Source organism: Cololabis saira, chromosome 3 (assembly GCF_033807715.1).
Source record: "Cololabis saira isolate AMF1-May2022 chromosome 3, fColSai1.1, whole genome shotgun sequence".
Taxonomy (NCBI): Eukaryota; Metazoa; Chordata; class Actinopteri; order Beloniformes; family Belonidae; genus Cololabis; species Cololabis saira.
In genome coordinates, this window is record NC_084589.1 from 17,210,120 (window position 1) to 17,224,134 (window position 14,015).

General features: G+C 40.2%; 1 protein-coding gene across 1 annotated transcript in view; it reads left to right on the forward strand.

Moving 5' to 3' along the window:
• Nucleotides 1–14,015, forward strand: part of LOC133426445 (CUB and sushi domain-containing protein 3-like) — a 289,442-nt gene that overhangs the window by 45,676 nt on the left and 229,751 nt on the right. The window contains exon 3 of the mRNA XM_061716381.1: nt 1,038–1,150. Coding sequence (XP_061572365.1) covers nt 1,038–1,150 — 113 coding nt within the window. The remainder of the gene's footprint in view (nt 1–1,037; nt 1,151–14,015) is intronic.

Genomic DNA, 14,015 nt, shown 5'->3' on the forward strand with positions numbered 1-14,015 from the left:
TCTTGGCATACTGTGTGCTACCTACACAAGGAGTAATTATTTATTGCTCAGTTCACAGCCCTGTAATTGGAAATGCCATAGAAGCTTTAAATACCCACCCTCTCCTTTGCTGTCACAGGCAGGGTTGCTTTTTTTTTTTTGCCCTCACGCTTGCCGGGCCATCGACATTATTTACTAGGGTTATTGTCAAGTAGAGATTCAGGAAAAAAAGGGCCACAAAACCAGCTGTAAGACGCAATAGAAAATGAGTCAACGAAGGAAAAGGAGACGTTTTGTTTCATGCAGAAGTTTAGTCCACGCTCTGGTGCCTGGCTTACAGCACTGGAAAGTCAATAGAACATCAGCTACTGCCACTGAGAAATAGTCAGCAACACATCTTGTTTACGACGTCGTGAAAGTAAATGGATTTGTTTGGATCCGCACCTAATTTGAAATGCAGTAATGAATCAGTCCGTTACAATGCAGCTGTGAGACCTCAAGCGCCATCAAACAACAGGGCGGGTTCCCGCTTGGGCTTTGATTGCATGGTACCAAGTATATTATTGCTGGACAAATTGCATCACAATCCTCATAGCAGTTCTGTTTCATTAGACTCAAAATGCTGCAAGACTAAACCCATGTTGTTAAGTCTTTTAAGAGTCATTATTTTTAATAAGCTTGGTTCTGGTGTACAATAACCTACTTTCCAATGTGGTCTATCTGATTTATACACAAAAACAGCACATACGTTACATGTTGGGTTCGCCTGCAACATTTTTAATCATGTTGTCTCTTGGAATTATAACTGCTTGATGGGGAAATAAGGTTATATAACAGTAATCTTTTTAATTATAATATAATTATTTACATTAATCTTTATATACTCTATAGAAGGTTATGGTGTATGACATTATGCAGATGTCATCTATTTATTTTGTTTTACATTTAATTGAGCCAGTGCGGACGCTTCTTAATGCAGTATTAAATATTGGGTGTAAATGTGATGATGTGAGTAAAATCATACATTCAGCACTGAAATGTCTTTCTCTTATCTGCAGGTTAACAGGATTTACCATCCCTCCGCCTGTTACCAGTTCTGGCTCCATTTTTTCGCTGAGGCTTACCAGTGACTTTGCAGTAAGCGCTCATGGATTTAAGGTAGCTTATGAAGGTAAGGACAGCATTATTTTCTATTCTTAGACTCTTAAAGATATCAGAAGCAGCCTTTAATATGAAATATGCAGCTCCTTGTGGATGGGCCTTCATTTAGAAAAAAATAAATCTACCAACTTAGGAAAGAGACACCACTTATTCCTAAGAGAGGGAGGTGAGATCATACTTACTTCACAAGATTACCTCTGGGACTTTCCGTGCTGCACTATGGAAATATTAATTGCTGCGATTAAGCAAATTAACCTCATATTTTCCAAATCAACATGAGTCCCCCCTAAAGTCCTGAACCTTCTCTGCTTCTCCAGAGGTGCATCTGAAATTGCGTGACAGATGGCGATGGGAATTAGACGAACTAATGGATGTAGAGAGATATGTGTGGTGATGTAGAGCCGTGTGCAGCAGTGATCAGTCTAAATATGAACTATCCCTCAATGACCATCTTTCTCAGCACTGTCTTTGTCTTCTTTTTCACTTCTCTTTTTCCATTTCTGTTTTTTATGCATTACTTTTCTCTTAAATTATGTTCCTTTTTATATTCCAGTTTGCTTTCCCAACTTTTGACCCACCAATTTTTTAACGCCCTTCTGATTTTTATGTCTTTCAGTTTTTCTTTCATTTGTTTTTCTTCTTTCACTCTCTCCCTAACCATGCTGGTAACATTGTCTTGCCCCACATGTCTTCCCTAGCTCCATTTACTCCCTCCTCATCCCTCCACCTGCCCTGGACCTTGGCATCACAGTACCCACTCTTGATTTCTTGCTCAGTTAAGTTTGATTTCCCTTCTCTACAAGTTTTCTTTCTCCTTCATAATCTTCAACAAAGGTTCATAAAACATATTGTGCTAGACACAATAGACAGAAATTTCATGCATTTAAAAAAAGCAAAAAAAGGAAACATTTGTGAGACAGTGGAGGATAAACCGAACAGCCATAACATTATGACCCCTGACATGTGACACGGGTAAACACTACTGCTAATGCTGTACTGGGAAAAACCAGCACCCTGGCATTTTATTTATATAGTGTCGCCAAATATCCAAACAGCTTTTCACACCAACCACCCCCTATAATCTTCAGTAGTCAAATCCAACAGCAGGTCAGCAGTGGGATCCTTAACAATTGTTTTAGGAAGTGCCCAAAGGCCACAAACAAAAAGGTCCTGAGATACTCAAACTGATGAGACATGATGGTATCTGTGGTAAACAATCCCAATCCACAGAAACTCCACCACATAACTCACATCCCTGTAGCAGACTATGGAGGTGCTGTCAGAGCTCGTTTGGGAGCATGAAAAGAACCTGCTCAGAATTAAGTGGGTGATATTAAGTGAAAAGTCACTTTGTTTCTGTTATTGACAGCATGTGTTGATGTATAAAGTACTAACTAAAAACCTCTGACATAACACAACCTTGCCACTTTCTTTGAGGCCACCAAAACCTGAAAATACTGTATGTCATCCAGTGAGAATTTTGTTTTGGAAGTAGGTAGTGCTTTTATAACCTTGTCTAGGTTCAAAAGAACCTTTTACATTCTGTTTCTTATTCATGTATTCACCCAATATAAAATATGTAGCACTTTGTTTTGACATGTGCCAGAGCTGGGATCGCTGTCCAACCTTCCAGCCGAAGGATGGCATAGTCTACGCACTGAGCCACATTCGCACCAATGGGTCTTGCAACACTGTTCACCAACTTTATGACACATAACTTGTGTCAAGGAACAGTATGGAGTGTCTGGCTCCGCACCTGAAAACTAGCTGCTTTGAACGGAAGTGTAAAGACAGGGTTAAAAAGCTGTATCTTTGTGGAATTTTCACCAAGGCACCTGACATTTCATTAATACTTCAATTAATTATTAAGGTTTTTTAATAAACGTCACAATAGGTCTTCTTTAAAATGTGTAACTCAGATTAAGGGATTGAGCCAAAGCTGTGATATGGTAATATGTGGACCATAAAGTATGCAGTATGCAACTCGGCTTCTTTAAAAGCGTGGCAGCTCATTTTCCAGCATGCAGCATAAATGCTTAAATAGCCTCCTTCATCCCCCCAAAATTTGCTTTAGTTCTTGTTACTTGTCCTAAACTTTAATGATAACAATTCTTTAGAGCTCCAGTGTGCAGGATTCAAGTGGATCAATTGGCAGAAATGCAATGGAATATAAGTAACTGACGTGGACAAGTCAAACACCAGTTTCAGGTTAGGATTTCTACACTCTTCCTTTAAAATGATCCTGTGTGACCAAAGTTGTTATTATTCCAGTATGCAACTTCTGTGAATGTGATGTAGAAACCAAAAGCTGTTTTTTTCATATACTAAGTAGGGAGAGGACACGTCTTGTATCCTTTTATCAAACTGATTCAATAAATTTATGCAAAAATTTGTACCATTTTCTATGAAAGGAAGAGACACATTATGTTTTACACAAAAACAAATAATTTAAATTTAAAAGGCCAGCAGTTTGACCATTACCACTTTACTTTCTCCAGTCAGACATTTTTACGGAGAGCTATTTAAACAAACACTTATTCATTGAACCCATCCGCAATATATTTGTTACCATGGTAATTTGCAGTCCTTGTATTCCTCGCTTTTCACACCGAAATGGTCAGTTATGTTTTGCACATAAATATGCATGATTTTCTTATTGTAATGACAAAAAATGTGTGATGCTTGAAGACTCTCAGAGATGATTGACTCTTGACTGCAGTTGGATTTCAATCTGACTGCATACAAAGGACACAATGAAGGACATGTCCACACAAAATCTAATTTCTCAGCAACCTGCTGGTCTATCAAGTGTTTACGTGTATCATTGTATTCCTGATTAGTACCCACTATCACGACTCTACTGGTGTGTTCCAGCAACTCTTAAGGGTCAAAGGGTCCTGAAAAGTGCCCCGCTGCATTTATTAAATAGTAGAGATATGGAGTTTCTACAACACAGCCAAACAATGGCTACCAGTGCTTTTCAAAGGTTAGAGATAGGCTGCAGCCATGTAGCGTACACACACTGAGCTGGGGTAACACTATCTACTTGCCCTTTAGCGCATATATTTTCAGCAAAAACCTTACAGCGTCAGTCTAAAACCTTTCTCAGTGCCATTTCAACCTGCCTTTTTTGAATATCTCTCTGCAAGGCAGTTGACCCATGAAATATAATTTCTTTTTTTCCTCCCTAAATCTTTTCATTTGTCCCTGTGTGACATTGCAGCCTGTCCACTGAGCCAGAAAAGCATGTTTATGCGTGCATGTGTGAGCATGTGTTACTTGGCCCTGTCATCCAACATGGCTTCACATGATACTCTTTTCCCCACCAGCTATGGATACATGTATGCAAAATAAATATAAGCTCAGCCAAAGAGAAATCTATCACATAAATATTTAACTTACTGATTCATACAGTGAAGAAGGATAATACGAGCTGGACTTCCTCTGTTTGTCCGTGTGGGTGAATTGTGAGCAAAGTTTGCTGAGAAGTGACTGATTGGAGAGGAAGGTTTGGTCGATTGTTGAATCTCAGAATCTGCAGGGGCAATGCTGTTTCTGTTCTGGCTGTTGATTAGGGCTGGGCAATATGGCCTTTATATGGCCAATATCTCGATATTTTAAGGCCAGGTCACGATACACAATATATATCTCGATATTTTGCCTTAGCCTTGAATTAACACTTTGATGCATACAATCACACCAGTATGATAATTCTATATGTCTACATTAAAGCATTCTTGTTCATACTGCATTAATATATGATCATTTTAAACTTTCATGCAAAAAGGGGGAATAAGTCAAATTTACCAAAACTGTATTTATTAAACAGTTACTAAGCAGTGAGTGGCACAAACATAAAAAGTGTCATTTCAAAACAGAAAGTGCACGTTGCATCTCTCTGACTCCCCGTCTGAAGAACATCTGCTAAGAACATGTTCTGGTCCTGGTTTTACCTGGTTTTACCCGGTTTTACCTAGTTTTACCAGGATGAGCTGCTCTGAGCAGGAGGGGCCCCTGCTAAAGAGCACCTTTATATTAAGACTAATTGTAGGTGTAGGGACTGCAATGTTTCATCCTCTCCTCCTTTACTTTGCATCACTATCACTTACTTTTAGAAATATGACGTCATATAGTCTTGTTTGACTTTGTTTTGATGATAGTGATTGATTTCATGTGGCCACATTTAAGCAATACTAGGTGACGTTTCTCAGCTCTGGAAGAGAAAAGCCTGAATTATGGTTCTGCGTTAAATCGACGCAGAACCTACGCCGTAGGGTACGGCGTAGGGTACGGCGTAGAGTACACAGCGACGCGCAACTACGCCGTAGGCTCTGCGTTGGTGTAACGCGGAACCATAAATCAGCCTAAAGGCTCGGCTGCGCGTGTCGCACTGAGCGGCTCCTCGGCTCTCCGGGGAGCCGTGCGAGGAGAAAACATCCCCTCCCATCTTTACTAAACCGGGTCCGTCGCACGTAACAACCGTGCGGATGAGCTCACGGCGCAAACAGGCCAAGTTTAAGTTAAAGTTAAGTTAAAGCGGGGTGGAAGTGACCGGCGGTCCCGGACAGCAGCGCCGACACCAGCAGGGCCTATGATAATGCATGCACGACAGCACGTGACTGACGTATCTAACAGGGTGCGCTTGTTTTGTGTCTCTGAGAAGGAGAGACGAGACGAGAGAGTGAGAAAAGTCTGTAATTTAATGCCCGCGGCTAAAAGCAAAATGCGTGAAAATTTATACTCGAATATGCACAATAGAGTCATTTTGTACATCGCACAGAGTAGAAGCCGAGATACATCGGCTACACTCGATATATCGCCCAGCCCTACTGTTGATCATGGGACCGACTCTATGCCCGCTCTAGTGTGTTTTTTGGACTTGCAGAAGGGAGATGAGGGGGGTTCTCCAGAAGTTTGGCGTACCGGGTCTATTGGTGCAGGCCATTCAGTCCCAATACAAATGCAGGGAGAGTTTGGTGCGGATAAGCTGAATAATAATAATAATAATAATTTGTCAGGGCTGCCCCTCATCACTGATTCTGTTCATAACTTTTAAGGACAGAATTTCAAGGCAGAGCCAAGGGCAAGAAGGGCTCCAGTGATGTGGTCTGAGGTTTTCATCACTGCTTTTTGAGGATAAGATGGTACTGTTGACATCAACCTAAGACCTTCAGCTCCCACTGCTCAATGGGGATTCAGCATCTCTATATCTGAGACCATCAGTCGGAAAAAGGTGAAATGCCCACTCTCGGTTGGAAACAGGTGGTGCCTCAAATGGAGGAGTTTAGATATCTCAGGGTCTTGTGTGGGTGAGGGAAAAAGTGAGCAGTAATAATCATAATTCTGTACCAGTCTGATGTGGTGAAGAAAGAACCAAATCAGAGAGTTTGGCCTACAAGCTGTGGGCAGTGACTGAGAGAACAAGATCACGGCTCCTGTGCATCGAGAACAGCCAGGCGTGGTGGTTCAGGCATATGGTTAGGATGCCTACTGGATGCCTCCCTGAGAGAGGTGTTCAAAGCTTATCCAACTGAGACGAGGCCCTGGGACAGAACAGGAACATGCTGGGGAGAGTATATCTCTCAGCTGGTTCAGGAACGCCTTAGTATTCCTCCAGAAGGGCTACACAGATGACACGAAAGCAATAAGCAACTCCAACACAACCTAATAACCAGAAAGCAGTATTCATCTTTTTTTTTTTTTTTTTAAGGAAGGCTATGAAGTTGTGGAAGTGCAGCCTGCACTCAGATTGACAGTAGTTAATGGATAGATGGATGATTGTTAAAAGCATTATTCCCTCCATTTTGGGTATATTTGGTGTCCTTTTAACAAATCACCATCACTGTGTCTGATAAAGTAAAGCACTAAAGCACAGTTTTATGTAGGTCCCAGTTTGCGCATGAGGTGATGCTTCTGCAATGCATTAATTTCTTCACTGACTTTCTGTTTGCATTCTCTGCACTTTAAAGTGAAGTTGGTGGAGCTCTTGTTCAGTCATATCTACAACATGTTATAGGTCCTCGAGACAATAATACTTGTTAGCTCAGGGCTTACACTGTATCTAAAACCCCTTGATTTCTATGGGAGTATTTAGGGCCTCATAAAAGCTGAAAGCCTGAGTCAACATTCTCTGCACCCCCCACCCCAAAAGTTTTGCATTTGCTTACAAATCCAGATCACAATGAAGCAGGAGGTTTTATTTTTATTTCATGACAGTTTACTGCCATATACAGAGCAACAGCTTTATATATCTGCAACGTGCTGTGAATTAATTTGAGGACCATGCCTGTTTGAGACATTATTTATGACTCTCCGTACACCAAAGGGCAGAGAGACAGGGCTGGTATAATTAAAGCTGGGATGCATCTATTACTTTTTAATTAGTGACCTGGGGTTAGTTTCTCTAAACATTTACTTGTGAGAATAGACAGAATGGAGAGAAATGAGAACCCCCCACCCCACTCGATATACAGTAGCTCATCCAGGAAACCGCTCCCAGTACGTATAGTGCTCCCAGTAAATTTATGTTACTCATTTCACTGCTCTGATAGGGAAGAGCAGTAAATCCATAAATTAGTAGCATCTTTAAATGAAATAAACAGCTATATTATCTGATGCACAGTCACAGTACTTTTTTTTTTTTTGGTTTCCTTTTTACAGGTTTGGTGCCTCATGCATTATCCGTGCAATAGAACATTGATGGGACATTAAGGACATATATACTTCTTGTAAAATGCAGCGCTGTCCTGGAAAGTAATTTATAAGTTGTTACCTCCAATTTTTTCTAACTGAATTCAGTCTGCCCAATGTCCCAGCAACATCTGGCAGCTAAAATTACAGTGCTGTTCAGCCGCAAAATTACATGCTACGATCTGCTTTTGAATGTGATTTTCAATACTCCCAACACTACGAAAAGTTTGGAAATGTTAATTCTTTATTTACGCATACTTTTGATTAACATTTTCATATTAAAAAGGTGCTAGAAAACAAAGGAACTCTGCTCCCCTTCTCCCAAATTTACAGCCGCACTGCGCCATCCATCCATCACATGATTGATAAAGAAAAACAACTTTAAGGAAAAAAAAACAAATAAACCTCCAGCAGAGAAACAGAAGATAAAATGTGGTAGGGCAAGGGATAAATCAAGCCTGACTGGTAATTCTAGTGTACTCATTAGTCCAATAATGATCCAATAGTTTGTTGCAACACCCTTCCAAAGTTGCAGTGTTTGCCTTGTGAAAATCCTGCAGCGAAAGCTGTTGAATTTGCAGCAGCCTGACACTTGTCAGGGTGAGACTGAGTAGGACCCAGATGCAAACGTTCCAAAAAATATGATTTATTTAAACTTTGCTGAGCAGAAATGACCAAAAAAAAAGAAAAAACACAAAAAAAACCCCACAAGTGCCTAAACATGACAAAATCCAAACAACCTGACCTGACACATGGGGGGAGAAACCTTACAAACCAGCAGGGAACAAGGGAATGACAAGTCAACCTACATGTATACACAGGAGACTTAAAGGAGCATGAGGCAGGATTGAAGCAGGATTTATGAAAAAAATTTGTATACGTTTTAAGTTTTCTAGTAATAATTTCAGATGAAGCGTTCCAAACCAAAAAGAATGAGCCCTCTAGCGTATCTCTCTGTTGCCTTGAACAGGCTGTGTGCTGCAAAATATGCTGCAATTGTGGGGCCGAATTTCCCGCGCTGTCCTGCGGATGTGACGTCAGATGACGCTGCATGCGCGTTCTCCCCGTTCTCCCGTGCCGGCTTCGCTGTTGGCTGCAGTACCCCCGACGGCCGTCGTGGCGAAGGGTGGCGCTAGAGAGTCTCATTTCTTAAAAGGAGCCTTATGCTCCTTTAACGAGACACAGGTGCAAACGATCAGGGCAGATGGGAACAAGGGAAGTCAAGACATAGCTTAAACACAAGGACATGAGATTTCAAAATAAAACAGGACCTAAATACAGAAACTGTGACCACAACCGTGACAGCACTGTGTCATACTCACGTCTATCTCTGAGTCACCACGCCATAACGTTAGGGTCTAAAGGAAGACTTTTCTAATACACAAATACATTCCCAGATCATGTTTCAATGGGTGCCTAAAGTCCCCTGTGATCATTAATTACATCATGTACTTGAGTAGAAACTAAACAGAAGAGCCCCCCACATTTACATTTACCGGTACGTTAGATCACATCCTGCCCCTCTTCCTTATCTATGAACTGATACAAGTGAGCTTTTCATGATTAAGTAATTTCAGCCAGTAGTGCACACACGTGTCACAGTCTTTGAAGGTTTTGGATGCCATGTATGACAAGGAATGTGGGCTCTACGTTGGGAACTTACTGGGATAAGAATTTTTGCATGAATGATTCAACTTAATGGATAACAACGTACACCTTCTACACAAAATACTGTTGATAATAAAAGTTACACTACTTTACTTTTCCTTATGAATTTATGATTTTGATTGGGCCAGTGTACAGAAACAAAATTAAAAATGTGTGTCTGAACTAGCTGCTGGACTGAAATTAAGAAGTGGGGTTGAGAAAGATTTCGACTCCATATCTTCCTCAGATGGGGAGACATTTTTTGATAGAGCTGGTTTCTTCTTCATTCTGGGAAAAAAAAGGTTCCACATTCAGATCCCGACTTGTGTACTCGCTGTGTTTGCATGTTCTCCCCTCGTCTGCATGGGTTTTCTCTGTGTACTTCAGCTTCCTCCCACAGTCCAAAAACATGCATGTTAGGACACGCTGTCTCTTTTTATTTACTGTATGTGTGAAGAAGCCTTTTTAAGGCCTGATTTACCAGATTGAATTTCCACATAAACAGATGGCACATGTCAGGAATTATGTTTTTATATTGGGTGCATAATTTGTCACTGTGATCAGCTGCAGGTAGGACAGGTTTTCATTAAAGAGGGCAGTTTCCTTTAAGAACTAGGCCAAGTGTGGGTTTGAAATCCATTCTATACAACCATGTTTTCTTTTCTTTTTAAATTATTATTTTCAAATGAATTGATGGAGAAGGTTGGTCATGATTAATTTAATTTCAAAATCTAAAGCATTTCTTACAAAGCCCTCTATATCATTACAGTTTGACTCAGACAGGTGTTAACCGTACGCTGAACCCGAGCTGGCTTCCATCTTGCCTCTGAACCAATTGTTCAGCTCTCACATTGAGGCAAAATGACATATAACTGTTGAAAGAAAAAGAAAAAAGAAAAAGACCTCTTTTACTGGTGGGCTTGAACAGCCTTGCAGATTCGGTACAGAGATGGCATCGTGACCGTCTAAAAAGGGCTAAAAGCAGTTACTGGGAGGTTCTGTTCGGCTGAAAGAATACATGACTGAACCATCCTCCACACTAGTTAACGTCTTTATTAAAATTCCTTCTCCATGGCTCACCAAGGAGCACACTAAGCAGGCCGGGTACAGTGATTGAGCACATTTGCATGGTGTTAATAACTGCTGGGGAAAATATATAATTATATAACTGCACTATGTTCCCAGCAAATATGAATGCATTTTTATGCGGCTACCCTCATTTGTCATTATTTTGGTTGTTTCACATGCAGTTATTTATTTGTAGGAGGTGTTTATATGTCCATACACTACTTAGCAGTAAATGACAGAAACGCAGAACATTATCAAAAAAGAACAATGAACAAGGGATTAGGCACTAGTTAAAAAAAAAAAAACTCTATTTGAACAGTCAAACATTATTTGTCCTGCAGCCTTTTCAGTGTATTTCAGTGCACTGAATATATTCTGTTGTCAGAGAATGACAGCCTTAAGAGGCCAAACCACAAACAGCGGCTCTATATCTTATCTATGATTCTCTTCCATGGTTACACTGCAACCTGCTTTAGCGCTTTCACCAGTATGACAAAGTGTACCTTTGCTCAACTGGTAAGGGAAGTACATTGTGAAAACGATTTTGATTAGAGAAACCATGAATCCAGAGTTTGTTTATTTAATGATGCTGGCAAAGATGTTGCAACACTGTTGACACAGGTATTGGCATCGTTTCCACAGTATGAGAGTATATCCGTGTATGCCGTCTGCAATGAAGCCGTAAACTGTCATAGACAATTCGGAGAAACAAATAAGTAATAATAGGACAAAATGACAATTATTTCTGTTGATGCATTGCTAGTTCAGCTGAGAGAGACACTGCAAACATGTTTTCATGAAGGACACTTATTTTTATGCTCTCTTTAGCAACACAATATATTTTTACAATGATATTAAAACTTTTGCAGCAAGCAGATGCACTAATGTTACAATTACCGAGATAACGGCGCAACCTGGATAAACATGGATGACGCTAATGATTAGTTGATGCCGTCCACGGCATAGTTCAGCTATAAATAATGAAGCAAATTAGCTAAACAAGCAATAAAAACACAGCAAGTTAGGATGTTCGTTCACATGTAATTATTTAGGGAGTCATGGCTTACATGCATGTCCTTCAAGTGCACACGAAGGTCTTAAACGGTCCACATCATTGCCTTACTAGTTAGTTTCAGCGTTGGAAGAAAAAGCTCTGCTTGTTAACTGCTCTGGAACTGAGCAGGGCTGCATGACAAGGTGGTGAGAGAGGATGAGAGTATGTGCAGCTCTGATGTTACCTTAACAGGTAAGACTTTTGGAAAACCAGTCTATTTGCCTTGAGCTTGGCCTAATTGCCATTTATAGTGGTATGCTCAAACGTTTTACCAAAGTGTCAAGCTTGGCATCATTTTCATAATTCAGACACACTGACTATTTCTTAAAAATTGTACATTTTTTTAACCTAGACATATTTTTTTTCTCTAAACCCAAGTTGGAAGCCCCTCTTTCTGTTGAGAAGGGCATCATTAGACATTTAAACTCAGCTGCAATGGAATGATCAGGCATTGGGCTTGTTGGGGAAAAGAAAACACAAAAAAACAACAATATGGAGTGAGGGTTTTCTTCTAAAACAGGATGAAGTCAATTGAATACCACAAAAGGCTTGAACTTGAGGTTCTACTATGGTCACCAAAGTAATCAGAGCTTAAAGGAATAGTGCATGCCAAATATCAGGAGTTGTACAGTGTCCATCCCTGCAAAAAACTAATGTAAGCAAAACTATTCCCACAAAGAACAGAGACTCTCTGGTGGCTGCAATAATCACTAATATCTGTACTTAGCGCTAAAGAGGGTACAAACCTGTCCAGAACATGCGTGGCTTTTTTTCTTTTTTTTTTTTTTTTGCCTTTTTTGTTTTTATGTCATTGTCAAACTGTAAAATAAAAGGAAAAAAGTAGTAGTCTTGAATAAGAAAATATCTATTTATGTAGTGTCTCTACAAAATGGGGTCATATTTTAGAAACGTTGACTTTGGGTTTCCAGACTTTTGCAAGCGTTCATGATTTGGCCTGGTGCTGTTCTTCTCATTTTGTAAATTTTATTTATGAAATGCAAGTCAGAGGCAAACAATGTATACAAATGAACAGTGGTTTACTTTTTTCTTTTTTTAAAACATAAAAGAACATCTCCCTCCCTCCCTCCCCCCTCCCAAATCCCATAGACCTATCAGACAACTAACATGTTACCTCAGGCACGACATGGCAATGTAACATGCGAGAAAATAAGACAAAATAAATACCACAGGTCTAAACATAAAAAAAAAAAAAAAAAAAAAAAAAAAAAAAAAAATAAATAAATAAAAAAAATAAAAAATAAAAAATAAAAAAAAAAGACAAAAAAGGTGCTTGTCAAACATCGTGCAAAATGAGAGATGGTGGCTGCTTACTCCTCGGTCAACGTGGCAGAGTGGTTATATTGGGCTATTCTGAGGTGGCTGAATGGGCGACCACTGGTGGGCTGGCGTGAAGGGGCGAGTTCCACTTAAGCCGTGAGGTGAATCCTCAACCAGAAACTTCCCGAGCTGGGAGTTTATCAAAGTAGTTAAGTAGGGGTCTCCAGTGTGTATAAAACCTGTCAGATGAGCCTCTGAGTGAGAACTTGATCTTCTCCAGTTTCAGAAGACATAAGATGTCATTCAGCCAGGTTTTAATTGATGGTGGCTGGGGAGATTTCCACAACAAGAGAATTCTCCTACGAGCAACAAGGGAAGAAAACGCAATAACATTATTTTGGGTGGCTGTAGTGCTATGATCGTCTGGGGGTTTGCCGAAAATAGCAATATGTGGGTTTGGTCTTAAATCTAGGCCTAATATATCCGAGATAGCTTTAAAGAATGATTTCCAGAATTCAAACAATTTGGGGCATGACCAGAACATGTGAGTAAGGTTGCACGGAGTCTGTGAGCATCTATTACATTTATTGTCTATTTTGTCTGGGTAAATCTTTGAGAGTTTTTCTTTACTGTAATGGAGTCTATGAAGGGTCTTGAATTGTATGAGGGAGAGTCTAGCGCAACTAGATGATGAATTAACAGCACTCAGAGCCCCCTCCCAAAAAGCTTCAGAGAGATTTATTTGAAGTTCTGACTCCCAGCCCATTTTAATCTTATTTAAAGTCAATTCGTCAGACGGAGAGAGTAAATTATATAAAAACGAGATACGTGCCTTTGGTAGAGTTTTGGCTTTGAGCACCAGATCTATCCCGCTAGGTGTTGGTATATGTGGGAACGAGGTCGAATGCGTCTTAGCGAAATTGCGCAGCTGTAAGTACCGGAAAAAATCAGAATTTCGTAAATTAAAGACAGACATTAACTGGTTAAAGCTCGCAAACAAACCATCAATGTACAAGTCTCCCAAGCTACACAGACCCCTATTTCCTAGAGCAGTATAATTAGGGTCAATCTTTGCTGGTATAAATAGGTGGTTATTGCAAATAGGAGTAGCCAGGGGGAGGGTGAGCCAACCAAAGTG